Here is an 18,086-nt window from a genome sequence, read left to right as displayed (position 1 = left end):
AATTTTCTTTTTTTTCAGCTTTAATTTTTCACTTCTGCTCTCAAGAGAATTGTTGGATTATGGTGTTAGAGCTAGGAAGATCCTCAGAATGCCAGCTAGATTGACTGCCTCATTCTCTAGATGAGGAAACTGGGGTTCAGGGAATTTCAATGATATGAGCAAGGTTATCCAGGGAATGCTTGATGGACCTGGGATTTGAACCTATGCTCTCTCAATCTAAAGTTAATTTTCTTTGTTTTGTTTTGTTCTTAATCTGAACCTTGCTAGATGAAGGGGAAGAGTATAGCAGGGAATGATGGTTATAAACAAAAATGCCACATATTAATACACATATGTATATATGTACATATAGATGTGTTTAGATGTGGTTTTTTGTTTACATGTTCAATTTCAGTAAACACTTATTAAGTACCTACTATGTACCAGGCATTGTCCTCACCAATAGAAACACAAATAAGAAAAAAAAAAGACAGTTCTTGTCTTCATTGAGCTTATGGTCCAGTGAAGGAAGCTGATAAAAATAGGAAGCTGGAAGGCAAGGGGAGGAGAGAGGACTTCAAAGGGTACCAGAATCAGGAGCATTTCATACCATGAATTTAGACCAAGTAGACTTATACATAGAAAAGTGAAATGAGCCCAATTTCCAGGTCTTGACCCCTCTAAAAAAAGCTCTGGATGGAGTTTAGTGCTCTATCCTCCAACCTTCAAGTCAGAGAGGATTGGCCACTGATGGAGCTTAAGGTGCTGAGTATCTAAGGTTCAGTTAAATCCCATGACGATTTCTGGAGATCAGTTTATCCTAGGATGGGCATCTTGTTCCCTGGAGTTCAGACCAGTCAGAGCTTCAGACAGAAAGTAGAATGAGTCAATATGTCTGTGCAGATTATTTCAGTATATTGCTATGTTGTGACTTATTATGTATGTATACTCAAACACTCCAGTATATCTATGATCCATCCTGTCAATGTAGAATTTCCCTCCAACGATTCAGATAGCAGCCCACGTGTGTCAAATTGTTTTGTTTGATACTGACTCATGCAAACCTATAGGTTTACCATAAGAGGAAGGAAGAACCCAAGAGGCTAGAGGTCTTCCTCTATATCTGTATGATACAATCTATTGTGTATATAAAATTATAGCTTGACAAGCAGCATGTCACAATAGGGCATGAAGTCAGGAAGACACAAGTTCAAACCTGACCTCAGACATTCACCAGCTATGTGATCCTGGGCAAATCATTTACCTTCTGCCTGTTTCCATTTCAGTTTCTGAAAAATAGATATAATAATGGCACTCAACTCACCAGGTTGTTGTGAAGATCAAATGAGATAATTGTTTGCACTTAACAGTGTCTGGCATACAGTAAGTACTATGTAAATATTAGCTATATATTAAGATAGAGAGACAGGAAATCTAACATACATGCTAGTTGTATGACCCTGAATGAATCACTGAGCCTTCCACTGTCCCTTCATAACTGTAAATTGCAGAATACTTGCTGATCTGTACCTCCAGGGAGAATTTTCTTACTAGAGTTCCCTACATGAGTGAAATACCAGGTTCATCTCCCCCCTCCCCACTCCCACTAACAGCATATATTTATAAAGGAACTTGGATTTTCCCCAGTGTGTTCTAGACATTATTTCACGATATCCTCACAGCAACTCTGAGAAATATAAAAAAGATACTTTAATTATTACTTCCCTCATTTCACATATAAGAGGTTTTAAGTCTTTAGCATGCTAGGACCCTAGATTTAGAGCTTAGAGAAGCCTTGAAGGGCACCTAATCCAACCCTGTCCTTTTACAGTGAGGGAAACTGATTCTCAGTGATTAGGAATCTTGTCTAACCCTCATTTTATATTTGAGGAAACCAAGGCTCAAAAGTTAAGAATCTTGCACAGCTCACATTTGATTATATTCTACCTTTTCCCCAAGACTCGTGTCAACAGGCTGCATAAAATGTTGGTGCATATATATTTATATCTATGCAGCCTACAGATCTCAGCTCTCAGGTTATCATATATGAACTGTGAAGGAGACCCAGAAGTGAAGAGGAGAAAGAGAGAAGATTTAGTTGTCTTTGGGAACTGTATATTGGGTGGACCCTTCCCCTTGTAGTGAAATGATCAGAGTTACACAGAACAGTTGCACATGAGTGAATTGGGATTCGTATTGTGGGAGGGACTTTTCAAATTCCTGGTTCATAAGATGGATCATGATTACTTTGGAGTATTTGAACCTTTATTCATTCATTCATTCATTCATTTATTTGTTTGTTTATTTACTTATTTATTTATTCATTTGAATTATCCCAAAGGGTATTCTTGAAACAAAGGTCAGCTTTTTTTTTCTTTTTGTATACTTCAGGGTTTTTGTTGTTGTGTTTGGGGTTTTTTGATCATTCTTTTTAATAGCCGTGATATTCATAAGATTGGAGTTAGAGACAGAATTACATTTAGAACTGGACTTTTGAGGTGGCTAAATATATCACCTCCCCTTCACTTTACAGATGAGGAAAATGAGGCCCAGTGAGATTAGGTGTCTTTTCTTGGGATTCTGCTAAAGCTGGTAATGGTCTGAGCTGGGATTTGAATCCAGAATAATGCTGCCATGAGTCATAGAATACTCCAAAAACTGGAGACTTTAATTGATTACCATGGAATGAACCATAGTGAGGGACATGGTAAACATGAGCAGGCTGCAACATGTGATGAATAAAGAGTTATACCTATTAAGAATTATGCAAGGGTTCCTGGAGTGAATTCCCAGTGGTGAACTTGGGAGAGAAAAAGGTCAAGAGTTACTCTGGAAGGGAATGTGTGGAGACTTGAGATCTGAATCAGCAGTGAGAAATCCATATCAATTGAGCCTAGATCCCCCCCTGGATTATTTGATGATACAGAGAAATACTTGACTGGGGGAAACTGGAGTCATCACCTAGGAAGAGAAAGAGGGATAGTTGATGAAGAGTCCCTGTGCTCCATTGTGATTCATGTAACAATCAAGGGGAATTCAAGACCCACATAATAGGTGGTTGAGCCCCTAAAGGATCATAGGGGCCTATAGATGTACAAATGAAGAGAAATCAGAGGCCTTCTACTCTAACCCCCTCATTTTACAGCAAAGGAATCTAAAGTTCAGGAGGATTCATAAAATCATAGATCTAGAGTTGTAAGGGACCATAGAGGTCATCTAGTACTATCTCCTTATTTTATAGAAGAGGAAACTGAGGCCCAAGAAATTAAGTACCAAAGTCATAGAGGTAGTAAGTGCTTTTTTTCTTCCCTGGGGATGATTTAGGGGATTCACGTAGGATGTGCTGTTTATTAGATAAGTTGAACTCTGCATTATTAAAAGGAGTATCCACATTGAATAGATCACATATCTTTTTAAATCTATATACTTATTGAAAAATCAATAAGTATGTCTTTATGTATGTTTGCATATATCCATGGCTATAGAAAGAAATGGACTAGTATCACAAAGGATGAGAAAATATGGAAAGATTGCTCTCTACTGTTGAGGAGGAAATGCCAACACCAATACGTTTATGAATCTATTGAAATGTGTAAGTGTGTGTGTGTGTTTTCATATATTTGTCAGTATTTCAGCAGTCTTTGATTGTTTCATTTGAAGACTCCTTCCATGAACACTGGTAAAACTCTACTATGTCTTAGCAGATATAGTAGGGTATGTTCATGAGCTTTCAGGTTTGGGAAATTCATCCTTTTCTGGTCATTCTGGTGATAAGCATGTCTCACGTTAGTTAGACTCATCCCCAGACAGCATCACCCCTCCTCAGTCCCCTCCAGCTCAGTGAAGTATTCTAAAACTTGTGTTCTTCTTACATAGCTTTAGAAAAGCCATTATCACTCTAAGACCATGATAAGATATGGCTATGTGCCATTAAGCACCAGGAGGTTTACAAAATACTTTATATACATTCTCTTATTTAGTTTTCTCAATGGTCCTCTAGTTGGGTAGCCCAAATATTATACACACACATATGCTTGTACACAAATTTATAATGCACAAGGGTTGGCAGAGTCCAGTCTCTTTAGTGCATATGAGAGAAAGGCTATTAGGAATAGCCAGAGGAAAAGTGGGAGATAAGAAAGGAAAGGATGGCCATAGTCTTTGCAAAGAGACTGGCAGGTTCTCACTTGCCACCCTTGTTTCCAATTTACTGTCATGTTAGAAATGCTAACATTCATTTAATTGATTTCAGTTTACAGAAAAGGATTAATGTGTAGAAATTCCAAGTGACACTCCTCCAAAAATTTTACTTTAACCAAAAATGTTTAACTCCCTGTGTGTGGGAGCTACTTATCCATTTATTCTCTGGCCATTTCCTAAAGCAAGAACTTTTGCATCTAAAAAAGGCTTAGGATAATAATAGGCTAGAGTTCTCTGGAACCTCACAGATCCAACTTCTTCCTTTTACAAATAAGGAAACAGAGAAAGCAGTGACATTCAGGTAGCTTGCATCAGACCTGGGGTTTTAACCTTAGTTTTCTTATAGATCTAATCCAGTCCTCTTTTTTAAATCATTGAAATGGATGAGAGTTTGTCATAGCTAGTCAAGCTGCTTTCGCCCCCAAGTAGCACCCCACCATCCCTTTCTCATGCCACTTGGCTCTATGACATATCTTCCAGATTCTTCATCTCCTGCCCTTAGACTTTGTGCTTCAGACAGGTGAGAGTTTCCCATATATAGTTAAAGATCCCACCCACCCCAACTTTTTTTCAGGCCACGTGACATGATGCTATTTGGAACGTTTCACACGCTGCCACTATTACCATCTCACGCACACACATACACACACTTTCTCTCTTTCTTTCTCTCCTCTTCTCCCCCTTTTTTTCTCCCTTTCCATTCCCTCTTTCTTTTTCTCCTCTCCTCCCTTCTCTTTTTCTCTCTTTCTCTGATTTTTCCCTCTCTGTTTATGACTCTACATCTCTTTGTCTCCCCCCCACGCATCTCTATCTCAGGCAAGCAGACACATATATATTTCCCACATTTTGGTCTTTGAAAAGTAATCTAATCAGTACCAGCATTCCTGTAACTAACATGCCAACCAATCACTGTGGCTCCACTCACCATCTGTGATCAAGTCATCCCTGGTCATAATGCCTCCCTTATATGTTATCTTCTATTTTAGAACAAAAACTCTTTGAGGGTAAGAACTCTGATGCTTTTTGTAATTATGTCCCTAGTGTTTATTTAGCACAGTTCTTGGGACAGTGAAATGCTTAATAAATGCTCACTCACTCACTCATTCATTCATTCATTTAATCATTCAAGAACCAGCCTCCGTTCCTCTCCCTTCTCTTCTTCCCTCTTCTTCTTCTACCCTAATGATTTTGGCCATCCCACCCATGAGAGCCAGAATCTTCCTGGATTCATCCCAGCAAAGGTCTACATATACATGACATCCTTGAGTATACAGAGCCAGAGAATGGGCAAGGGCATTTTCTTGGATCACATCCACAGCAGAGGAAAAGAACAACACCAGAGGGACATGACAGTTTGACAAGCTCGTCAAATCAAATATTCATTCTTGATGTCACCACCAAAAGGCAGCGAGCTGGCTGGTTAGAATTATATCCCACATATTAATTTCAGACAGATGGAGATGAAATTAGAGGCTTTTAGGCCACCATCTGATAAAGCAAGGCTAGAAGCTAGCTAACTCTTCACTGGAGTCACAGAAGACTATTTATGACCTTCTGAATGTATCTCCATTTCAGTGAATTTGATATTCCTTTTATCGTTCCCTAGGCTGAAATTACCTCTTCTCCCTACCTCCACCTAATGATGTCATGCCCATGCCTCCGTGCCCAAGAAAAATGACACTTCCACCATAGAAGGGGTCTCCATGGCCTTGTAGTGTAAGCTTCTCATTTTTCACTTGAGGAAACTGAGACCCAGAAGGTTTGTAACTTACTTGCTAAGAAAGTCACAGAGGGGCAGCTAGGTAGCACAGTGGATAAAGTGCTGAGTCTGGAGATGGGAGGACTTAGCTTCAAATCTGGCCTCAGATACTTCCTAGCTTTGTGACACTGGGTAAGTCACCTAGCCTTTCCCTTGCCCTTCTATCTTAGAGATGTTATTAAGACAAAAAATAAAGATTTTTTTAAGTCACAAGGAATTCTTGAAAGCATGAACAAAGAATATTTTCTTAGCATATTACCTTATTTGTTTATTGCATGCACTCTGCCTTTTGTGTGAGGACTATGTCTGTCAAGCACAGAAAACAATTTCAAAATTAAGCACTTTTTCTTTTCTTTTTTTAAAAAGAAGAATATGATGTAATTCTAATTTAGCCTAACCTACTGTAACTGTTACAATGGAAGGCAGATGCTCCATTCAATTCCTGTGACCACCATTCTCAAACTTCTACTTTTTCCCTTGCAATTTGAGAGGCATACTACTCTTTTCCTTATAGTTTAAGACCTCTGTAATGGGAGTTGGTGGCAAAGAAAAAGAGAGACAAGTGGTGGTGGTAGTGGTGGTGGAGGTAGTGGTAGTGTGGTGTACTAGTTGTTGTTCAGCCTTCGTTTTTTTAAAGTTTTATTTAATTAGTCAATTTAGAACGTTATTCCTTAGCCTTCATTTTTGAAAAGGATCATTGTAGAGGTGGTAGTAGTAGTGGTGGTGGTGGTGGTGGTGGTAGTAGTAGTAGTAGTAGTAGTAGTAGTAGAAGTAGAAGTGGTTACTACTCTCTCTATTGCCACAGTGACCATGGACTCCATCTTCATCCCATTGAACACAAAACATGACAGAGTTGGCTAAGAGTAAACCTTTGCCCAAGAAAAACCCGAGTTCAAGTCCTGCCTCTGACCCATCTTGGCTGTGTGACCCTGTGCAAATTCCTTCACTTCTGAATGCCCCCAAAAAACTCCAAATAATCATAAATATTTTTTTTCAATTGCTGAACTCCATTGGTAGGGGAATTTCTTTGCCAAATTTTGCCCAAGAACAGAGGTTTTTGGATATAAAGGGAAAAGCACATCAGAGGTCAACTAGTCCTTATCTATCATATTTACAGAAGAAACTGAAACTCAGAAAGATAAAGGGACTTGCCCAACTGAATGACCAGGAGGTGTCATATCAAACATCAAAGTCATTATCAGCATCCATAGCTTCAGCCATTTATAGGACTCCTTAAAGTCTCAGAATGCATTTAATACATATTTTGAGTTAAGGATATCATTTGAGTTGTACAACTAACTAGTTAGGAAGGTACTCCAGATATTATCTGCATTTTACAGATGAAGAAACTTAGTCTAGGAGGGGCAAAGTGAATTACATAGCTGGTAAACAAACAGGAGGTGGATTTCTAACTCCGGTCTTCCTGACTTTAAATACGCTTATCTACTATCTCACACTTCCTTGGAATGGAGCAGGATTGTTATTGATGACCCAAAATTTTTGTCCATAATTCTTGAGTCTCCATGAGCCTCAGATATGGAAGGGACCTCAAAAGTCTTGTAGTTAAATTAAGACATACCCAGTCTTATGGGTTACTGATCTCCAAGTGTTCTGCCATAGAAGGTGGTAGATAGGACTCAGACTCACCAGAGAATGGACTTGGGCAGGAATCCCCTCAGCAATAACACTGACCAACAGTCATGCAACCCTTGACCATGACTTCCAGTCTACTTCAGACATGGAGATGACAGGAACAAAGACAGAAGGGGCTCCAGGTAGGGAGCTGTTATATGGATAATGCACTCTCTTACCCTTTGAGACATTACCTCTCATCTCATCTATTTATATCTCGTATGTCATCTTTTCCATTAGAATAGGAGAACACAGACTATATTTACCTTTCTTTGTATCCCCAGAGTTTAACATGGTGCCTGGCACATAGAAAGTGCTTAATAATTGTGACTGAGTGGGGGGCAGTATGGGCATGGGGGTGGGGGTTCCATCTTCTGGGTGCTATGGAGTTACCATGGAGAAGGATAAATCCTTCCAGTGACCTTGATGACCAGACCACAAAGGACAGGGCTGAGGAATATAGATATCTACCATAAAAGGACCTCAGCACTGGGGAAACAGATTTGGCAGGAAAAAAAAAAGGCAGGTTAACCCAACCTGACCAGTTCTCTCATCTTGCCTCCTCATCCCTTTGCCTGAAATAGATTTTCCTGCCTTTCCTAACCTCTTCCATTTCTACCCTCCACTTGACCTGGCTTTTCAGTTTACTTCAACTCAGAATTCAGATTTCTCCCCATCTTTACCCAGGTGGAAATTGACCTTTTGCAGCCCCTGACATCCTTACCTCGCTCTGAGATAGCACAGACATCTCTTGTTCCCCAGACTTTGTCTCTTTGAGATTGGTTCCCTAGTTCTATTCATTTTCACTGGCTCTGTCCCAGAGGATTCTAATTCCTCAAAGATCCAGAGATATTCAAATGAGCATGAATTGATTCAGATCAGCATTTAGGGCGTTTTGGATGACAAGTCCCTCATCTCTGTCACTCGACTATACAGAGGCTGATTTCCAATTTACCCTTTTTGTTCGGAATCATAAGATGTTTTGATTCTTAATTCTGAACATTCATCTCAAGTGGTTTCAGGGCTTAGAATCTGACGATAACTTCATGTTTGTGGTGGTGTCTTTGTATGTGTGTGTTGTTGAGGAGAGGGAAAGTGTTGTCACCTGAGAATTTGAATAATGTCTTGTTTGACATTTTAAACTCAAAGTGGGTGAACTGTGGATCAGTGGGTGCCAGGAACATGCCTTTGGATATAAATAGACTTTATGTTTCCAAGTAGAAAGCACCATGCAATGAGAGGTAATGAGAAGACCCGGGGAGAGATGGAGAGACGTGGCTGGCACTTAGAATTCCAGGATTCATAGAATCATCATTTGCTAGATCTGGAAGGAACCTTAAAAGTCATTTCATCCAATGCTATAAAATAATTATGACCAAGTCTGCCTATAAAGAAGAGTTATGAGAAGATACTTCCACTCACTTTTTTTGCAGACGCAGGGGTCGTTCATTGTGGAGAAATGAATACACTACTGAAGTTTTTTTTATATATACACTTGTTTTTATTCAACTTTTTTTCTTTTAAATTTATTAAAAGTGATGATTCTTTGAGATGGGGTGAAAAGTGGGATTCAGTGGGAAATTTAAGTGGTGTAAAAACAAAAGATAACACGAAAAATCATTTTACAAAACAAGTTCAATCCAACCTTTTCCTTTTAGTGGTAAGATATATTCACCATCCAGAAAGGAAAGAAAAAAAGCATTTATTGAGTTTCTACTATGTGCCAGGCACTGTAGTCAGTACTTTATAAACATTATCTCATTTGATCTTCACAACTCTGTAAGGAGGGTGCTATCATCCCCATTTTACATTTGAGGAAACTGGGGCAAACAAATGATTAATTTTATGCTTATCATCCTCTTCTTTCTCCTTCAACTTCCTTCTCCTTCCTTGTTTTTTTCCTCTTCTTTTCATCCTTTTTCTTTCTTTTTCCTCTTCTTCTTCTTCTCCTTATGAAGTTCATATTCTGTGAGTTAGTTCTTGGAGCCATTCTTGTTATTTGGGAAGCTCAATCCTACCCATGACTTCTGAGGATATCCATGAGGCTGATGGACATTTATAGAAACTCTCACTCCAACCATCACTAAGTCCTATTATTATCTCTGTTTTATAGATTAGGAAACTGAGGCAGAGAGTGGTTAAGTGACTTGTTCAGCATCACACAGCTAATAATGTCAGAGGCCAGTTTTGAATTCAGGAAGATAATCTTAGGTATTGTGTCACTTAGCTGCCAAAGACAGGTACATCCTATTTTTAACAATCTAGAAATGGGATTTTTTTTTGTACATTGAGTAAGTACCCCAAAGCCAGGGAAACAGCCTCTGATTTGCTTATCATGGGACAGTGTACACGTTGCTAGACAGATTCATCACGTCCTCTAATTTCCCCGGCTGTATTCTCTGATTTGTGGTCCCCAGGCAATGGGATTCAATAAGACCTGTCTATTGCTTTGATAGACAAAGACTAGGGGGATCAGCATTTAACCCCAAGTTGATTAAGAGAAAAATGGGACCCAACTTGTTAAGACCCAAAGATAGATCAGAAGCTCCGAGCAGAGGCCCGTGCCGTCTGGTACCAGAAGGTGAAATCTTCAGTGTGGGTTTTATTTCAGGCTTTGATCCGGAAGCTTTATGAACCCCAGGGAAACTCTCCTTGGACAGTTTGGCAACCCAGCAGGGCCCATGCATGAAGCAAAAAACTGTGACTCCGGGAATAAGGGCTATTCTTTGCCAGGAGGGTAGAAGAATAAAAACCTCTAGCAAGGTATGTTTATTTTTGAAGCCACTCAGGAAATGTCAGCTACAGAGGAAGGCTGGTTGTCTGCTTCTGTAATAACTAAGTAAAGTAGCAGTTTTATGTCTCTTCCAGGTCTACTTGGCTTCTTTTCAATGATATGGCATTCAGGGGATTTTAATTAATTCCATTTGGGTGAGAGCCTTTTGTACTAGAGGCTGAGAGCAAAGCAAAGAGCGTGTGCCCTCGTGAAGCTTTTCGTCCACTGTGTCAGTCCTACTTTCTTCAGAGCTGTCCTTTACTTTGATTCTTCATTGTAGTCTTTTATTTGACCATTTGCTGTGTGAGTGGTTATTGTGTTTAATTTTTTGGAAACTCTTCTGCCTTTGGAAATTAATCATGACCATATAATGCACCAGGAGTATCGCAGTCTTTAAACAATTAGCCTTGGTTTCCAAGGCAAGTTTGATGTGAGAGGATAACTAGTTTCCTATATGCAGCCCATCTGCTCAAGTCAAGTCAACCACCAAGGGTTTATTAAATGAGTCCTTTATGTCAGGAATTTTGCTAAGTGCTGGGGACATAAAGGAAAGCAAAAACTCTCCCTGCCCTCGAGGAGCTCACATTCTCCCCCTCTTGTGTCTAGCCCCAGTCTGCAGTCTTTTTCAGGATCTGTTAATCAGTGAGACTCGCACGGATCATTACGTACATGTTATGTCCCAGGCATAGGGCTAGGTGACGGAGATGCAAGCCCTGCCCTCAAAGAGCTTAAAGTCTATACAAGATATGCATCCCAATGATTGAGTTCTGTTTGGTTGTCCATTTGGCTGCCTGCTGTGACTTGGACAAGATTGGTTCATTCCTCACCCCCACCCCTTTTTTTTCCCCTTTCTCAATGTTTAAGCCAGTGTACATATATTAAAGGCATATATGCAAACTGTTTTGCCAGTACTCTGCCCCCTTCCTACTGAAACAAATTGCTTCCCCTGCAACCCCAGGCTTTGATAGGTGAATTTTCCATTTAGCATGTCTGGAAATATGCCCTCTTATTAATTACCTGGTATATCCAAACCTTATAATACCTTTCCTTACTTCCTCCCTTCCTCTTTCCCTCATGAGTTATCTTATTAAAGTATAAAATCTTTGAGGACAAGACTTTTACTGCTTGTATTTATATCTATAATGTTTAGTACAGTGTTTGACCCACAGTGGGATGTTTAATGATTTTTCATTCATTCATGTGCATATGTTTAAATATTTCTGGAATAAAATGTACATACATACATGACATATTTTCATAAAACTCCAGAACCTTGCAGTGCTTCTAGATGAAATAAACAACCATTCAAAAAAGATAGCTTAACTATCTACACAATAAAGAACAAGTGGATGAAGAATGCCCCTTCTATGAGTGTGAAGAAGCAGCCTGAGATCTTTGAAAATGCTCTATAATTTCCCAAATGCAGTTTCACCTATGTTCTTGCTTCTCAATTCTGGGCTGAGTTGCTTGTTCATCTGCATTTCCTGCCCAAGACATATGTATGAAGGCACCAACTCAGTGGGCTGCTTGGCCAACTATATGTAATCATCTGGGCAGTAGGCATTTGTCATCTGTTTGTTTTAAACTATATGGATGGTTAAACAGATGGCTTTTGAGTAATTACGAATCTCATCAAGAAGGGCTTGATTCAACCAGTCCAATGTCATTTGCAAACAGAAGTGTCTGAAGGGCTGCAACACCTAGAGGAAATCCCACTTCCATGTGGATTCTGCTCAGGACCGTCTACTCCATGGTGCTTTGGGGGAGTATATGTTTTCTTCTTTTAGAACTCTTCTGAAAGTAATAACTAAATTCAGCAAGTTTGTTAACTGCCTACTCTATGCATGGAACTGAGCCAAGTCCTCAGGATGTAGAAAAAAAGGAAACAGTCTCTACCCTCAAGAAACTTACCTTTTTTTTTTATAATTGGAATCACTGAGATAAATAGCTCATATGGTCCCATACGTCAAGGAATCCTCTACAATTTTAACATTTCCAGAGGAGAAACTTTGTTAATATCTACCTTGCACATTTATTTGGTGGCAGCTATCTGTGGGGTACTATTAGCCATAGGAAAATCATTGAGCCCCATTTGCCACCCTCAAAGAACATACAATCTCTCTATGTAAGTGAGATATTGCTTAATGGATTGTATGATTGTGAACTGATATTATTAACAATCATTATGAACACTTACCAATGCCCTGATCATTATAGAAGGACTTTGTGACAGCTGCCAGCAGGCTTTGTGTCTCCTCCAATATCCAGCCCATTACTATGTATATGGTGGGTGCTTAATGTTTGTTTGTTGGTTGAGATCAGACATAGAAAGTAAACCTTCAGGGAAAGATTCATCACTTTTAAAAAACAAAAACCCTAATTTTCCATCTTCGAATCAATATTGTGTATTGGTCCAGAGGCAGAAAAGCAGCAAGATTTAGGCAATGGGGGTTAAGTGACTTGCCTAGAGTTGCACAGCTAGGAAGTATTTGAGACTAGACTTGAACCCAGGACTTCCTATCTCCAGACCTGGCACTCAATCCATTGGGCCACCTAGCTCCCCCCAAATTCATCACTTCTTATCCCAATCAGTAGAATATAAGTTTTATGAGAAAGGGACTTTTCTCAGTTTTATACTTATATTGCTACTATAAACATAGTATATAGAATTAATGGATTATTGATTTTAGCAGGGGAATCAGGAAAGCCTTCCTGGATGAGGTCCTGTCTGATCATAGATTGAGAACTAAGTCAATCTTCCACCCCCATTTGACAAAGGAGGAAACTAAGGTCCAAGGAATTGAAATAACTTGCCCAAGGTCACAAAGGTAGGAAGAAAACAGACCTTAGTAGTCACTTAATCCAAATACATGTCTTCTCCCCTTCTTGCTTCTTAGTTTTATAGATGGGGAAACTGATGAGGCTTCTTGAACCCGCGAGAAGCCACAAGGTAGGAAGATAGAAAAAGGATAGAAGATTTGTATACTGTGAAGGGCGTGAGGGAGCCAAGTTAGAGATATGAGATGGCAGAAATGAGTCAGAAACCAGCCTTATTAATTATAATGGAGCCACAGCAGAACCCCGATCAGTCTGGACCTCTTTCCGAAAGGCTAATCCCATCCAGTGATCCAAATTTAATACCACACAGGTCAGAGACATGATAGAGAAAAGAAAGTGCCTGACTGAAGGCCAGGTCCCAGGTGAGAGAGATAGAGAAGGAAAGGAATTAAAGATGGAGTTTGGCCAGAGGCCAAGCTCCAGCAAGGACATGCATCAGAGAGAGCTGAGATCCAAGAGAGGCGGAGATTGCTGTGGCTCCCTTTTAATCGCTTTGATATGCAAATATACCCAATACATAGGGATGATTATCATTGGTTAACGACAAGGTATAGGTGTGGTTTATCTTAGCCAGGTGAGCACAAAGAAACCTGTTTTCCCTCCTCAACTGGGGGAAGCTGGGGTCAAGGGTCAGAGGCTTTCCTAGCCATGCGCAAGACTGAGCATGCTCTCTTCTAAGCCACTCTGTACATACTAACTGTTTCCCTTGCCCATAGCTAGGGGTGGACTGCTACAACTGAGGCATGGGGGATTTAAATGGCTTGCACAAGGAATACAGATTTAGAGCTTGAAGCGACTCAGAGATCATCTACTACAACTCCATCATTTTACAGATGAAGAAATTGAGATCCACTGAGTATACATATCTTCTTCAAGGTCACATAGGTCATTAAGGGGCAAAATCCAGGTTCTTTCCCTATAGCACATCGTCTTTTGACCATACCAGGTGGCATTTGAATTCCTTGAAGAAGGAGGGGAATCTTTCTGGTTATAAAAATGATATGTGATAACTATGGCCTTAGAAGATGAGTACAATTTTTTTCAAATATTTCCATCCTTCAATGCATTCATTCTTCTAAGAAATGAGGTTTCTGTGAGTGTGTGTGTATTTGTGTGTGTTTGTGTGTGTGCGTATGTGTATGTGTGTGTGTGAGAGTGTGTGCTGAATTGGGTCATTGACTTGATGGAACGTTTTGTCTTGAAACATTCCAAATATATGAAGGAGGGAAAACAATAGATTTGATTAGGGAAGATGGCTTCATGATTGCCTTTTCTGAACAGCATATTAATTTTTATCACCCTAGTAAATCCTTCTGTCCTTAACTCTGCTCCCAGTTCAATCTGGTTCTGTTCATTTCTGACTAAGTTTCCATCTGCTTTCAGTTAAAACTTGAACATAAAATGAGCCTTGCTGGGTCCTAATGGATGTTAGGAAAGGGAGGAGAGTTGTGCATGTGTGCCTCTGTGTGAATATGTGTGCATTAACACTTCCTCTGTCTATTTCAACTGCAGATGGGAAGCCCGTGTCACTGTCTCCACTTGAGTCCCAGCCCCACAGCCCACGGTACACAGCCTCAAGTCAGCGCGAGCGAGAAAGTCTGGAGGTGCGCATGCGAGAGGTGGAAGAGGAGAACCGGGTCCTCCGCAAGCAGCTTAGCCTGGCCCAAAGCCGGAACCCATCCCACCGCCGAGGCAACCACTCCAAAACCTATTCCATGGAGGAGGGGACAGGTGACAGTGAGAACCTCAGGGCTGGCATCGTGGCTGGCAACAGCTCTGAATGTGGGCAGCAACCAGCGGTGGAGAAGTGTGAGGTAAAGAGAGTTCAGAAATATAGAATATCAGAAAAGAAAGAATCTTCAGAAAATATTTCAATTCAAAAGATGCTTATCTATCTATCTGCTGTCTTTATGTCTGTCTAGCTCTCTGTCTATCTATCTATCTATCTATCTCTACTTATCTATCTTTCTATCTGTCTGTCTGTCTGCCTGTCTCTCTGTCCTTCTATCCATCCATCCATCCATCTGACTATCTGTCCGTCTATCTGTATGTCTGTCTATCTTTCTGTCTTTCTGTCTGTCTATCTATCTATCTATCTATCTATCTATCTATCTATCTATCTATCTATCCTTCTATCTGTCTGCCCATCTGCCCATCTATCTGTCCATCTATCTATCTATCTATCTATCTATCTATCTATCTATCTATCTATCTGTCTATCTATCTATCTATCTGTCCTCAGTCTGTCTTTTCATATATATCTTTCTATTCATTCATTTATTCTAAATTTAAAAATTATTTTCATTTATTCATCTATTTATGTGCTTCTCTATCTGTCAGTCTGTTTATTTTATTCCTTCTCTGGACAGTGTGCTTATGAGAAAACTAAGGCCCAGAAAAATAATGCTCAAAGTTACATGATGATTCAGTCAAAGGAAGGACTAGAATCCGGGTCTTCTGGCCTTTGGTCAGTTCTCTTGGAAGATGACTCTCTGGAGATTACTTTCCTCCTGTGCTAGGCTTCTAAATTCCCTATGAGTTATGCCTGTAGAGCTAAAGCAGACTTTAGAACTCATCTAATCCAATCCCATCCCACTCCACATCATTTTATGGATGTAGACACTGTGTCATGGTAGAAAGAGAGTTGGCCTCTGAGCTAGAAAAATCTGTGTTCAGATCTTACATTGGGTACATCTTGGCTATAGGTCACTTGGCAAGTCATTTAATTTTTTAGTATTTTTAGACAACTCTCTTGAGACTTAAGTTGCAGAGAAAATGATTATGGAATTCCCTATCCTAATATGATTTTAAATGAATTTTTGGCCACTTGAATTCTTGTGTGGCTATAGCATACTCTACCCCCATTATATCAAGATCCTTCACTCCCTTATTCTTTTCCTCACAGGTCTCCACTGTGGAGATCATAAAATCATAAATTTGGAGTTGGAAGGAAACTTAAAAGCCCACAACTACAAACCACTCATTTCATCTATGAGGAAACTGGGGCCCAAAGAATTCAAATGCCTCAACCTGAATGACACATTTGAATCCAGGTCTTGACTCCATATCCAGTGATCTTTTTATTATACCAACAGACTTAATCCTAGACTTTCTGGACAGATTACAATGATGCTTTAGAAACCCTTACCTTCCATCTTGGAATCAATGCTCAGTACTGTTTCCAAGGTAGAAGGATGGTAAGGCCTAGGTGCAATTGGCATTAAGTGACCTTTCCAGAGTCACATAGCTAGGAAGTGTCTGAGTTCAGATTTGAACCCAGTACCACCTGTTGCTAGACCTGACTTAAATCCACTGAGCCATTTAGCTGCCCCTCTAATGATGCTTTTAATTTAGTGCTTATACTATTGCTAAATGGCCAATTTATATTTGGTGTAAGAAAAAGCATTCTAATGCTTAGAGTTTTCTGAAAGTGGTGTGGGTGGTGGCCTCTCCTCTACTATTAATTATTAATTATTATTAGAGATTATTAATAGACATCTGATGGCCACCAGTCAAGAATAGTGTATGGAAGTCTCTTTTTCATCACTGACTTAAACTTTTTGGCTTTGGGAACCCCCTTCAAATCTGAGGTCCTTCCTTTATGTTCGTTTCATGGTAAAAGAATAATCATGGATAAGAGACTTGCACAACATCCCCTTTCTTCTGACTCTCTCTCAGTGGCACTATTTCCTGACCTATTTCTCTCCATCTCCTAAAAACAAAATCATTTCTGGCAGGTGGCCCAAGACAAGGTCTAGCCTGGGTATCCCACACTACAATAGGATCCACTACATCTGCAGACATCCCCAGTCATCTTGGCTTGTGCCTTGCCACTGGACTTGGATGACTCTGGAAGAGAGAGTGAGGCCAGTGACTTAGTGCAACTCTGCCTCCCATAAATCCAATTCATGTTCCAGCCAAAAGACAACACTAGTGATATCACTTTGGTTCTCCTTTAGTACGAAGGACAGCAACTGACCAGGGCTCACTGATGTTTCTAATTAACATCCAATTTGAGACATAAATGTTAACCAATCATTTCTTACAAGAGTAGCACATTATACTAATCTCCTAATTATCGATGTACTCTGAGATTCTGTCCTGAGCTCTCTTCTCTATATACTTTTTTTTCTTTGTAATTTCATTAGCTTCCATGGATGTCATTAGAGGACCCTGAAATCTATGCATCCAAACATCTAAACCCAATGTCCCCAGTTGCCCAACACACACACACATCTGGATGTCCTGTCTAACATAACCTTTCCAAAATAAATTTCATTATCTCAGGGGTATCCAGGTAGCACAGTGGCTAGAGTGTCAGGCCTAGAGTTATGAGGATTTGGGTTCAAATTCTGCCTCAGACACTTGCTTAGCTGTGTGACATGGGACAAGTCATTTAAACCCAATTTCCTAGCGCTTGCCACTCTTCTGACTTAGAAACGATACTAAGATAAAAGCGTTTAAAAAAGAAAAAGAAATGCGTTATCCCTTCCCCCCTACCACATCCTGAAATCCCATCCTTTTCCAAATTTCCTCCTCTCTTTGGAGGATACCAGCATCTGTCCAGCCACCCAGATTTGCAGGTTAAGTGTTGTCTTTTATTCTCCCCTCTCATTTACCCCCACAGCTTGTCCATTCCCAAGTCTTGGGGATTCATTGTTCTCAGAATCTCTTACATGCCTCCTTTTTCTTCATTCAGAAAGCCTCACCCTAGTTCAAGCTTTCAGCACTCTCAGCTACTCTCCTGCTAAATCAGTCATTCAGTCAATCATCGAGTATTTACTAAGTACCTACTATGTATCAGTTTACCACTGTGCTAAGCTCTAGGATACACCAGGAGACAAACAACAGACCCTGCTCTCGAGGAGCTCACAATCTAATGGGGATGAGGACATGTAGACAAAT

At 40.0% G+C, this 18,086-nt stretch overlaps 1 protein-coding gene across 2 annotated transcripts in view; it reads left to right on the top strand.

Annotated features, from left to right (window-relative positions):
• Positions 1-18,086, top strand: part of LARGE1 (LARGE xylosyl- and glucuronyltransferase 1) — a 612,082-nt gene that overhangs the window by 281,696 nt on the left and 312,300 nt on the right. For both annotated transcript variants that reach the window (XM_001366359.3, XM_056798822.1), the window contains one exon: positions 14,694-14,995. In XM_001366359.3, the coding sequence (XP_001366396.1) occupies positions 14,694-14,995 (302 nt within the window). The remainder of the gene's footprint in view (positions 1-14,693; positions 14,996-18,086) is intronic.

The sequence above is a fragment of the Monodelphis domestica genome, chromosome 5 (assembly GCF_027887165.1).
Source record: "Monodelphis domestica isolate mMonDom1 chromosome 5, mMonDom1.pri, whole genome shotgun sequence".
NCBI lineage: Eukaryota > Metazoa > Chordata > Mammalia > Didelphimorphia > Didelphidae > Monodelphis > Monodelphis domestica.
This window is presented reverse-complemented; position numbering and strand designations above follow the sequence as displayed.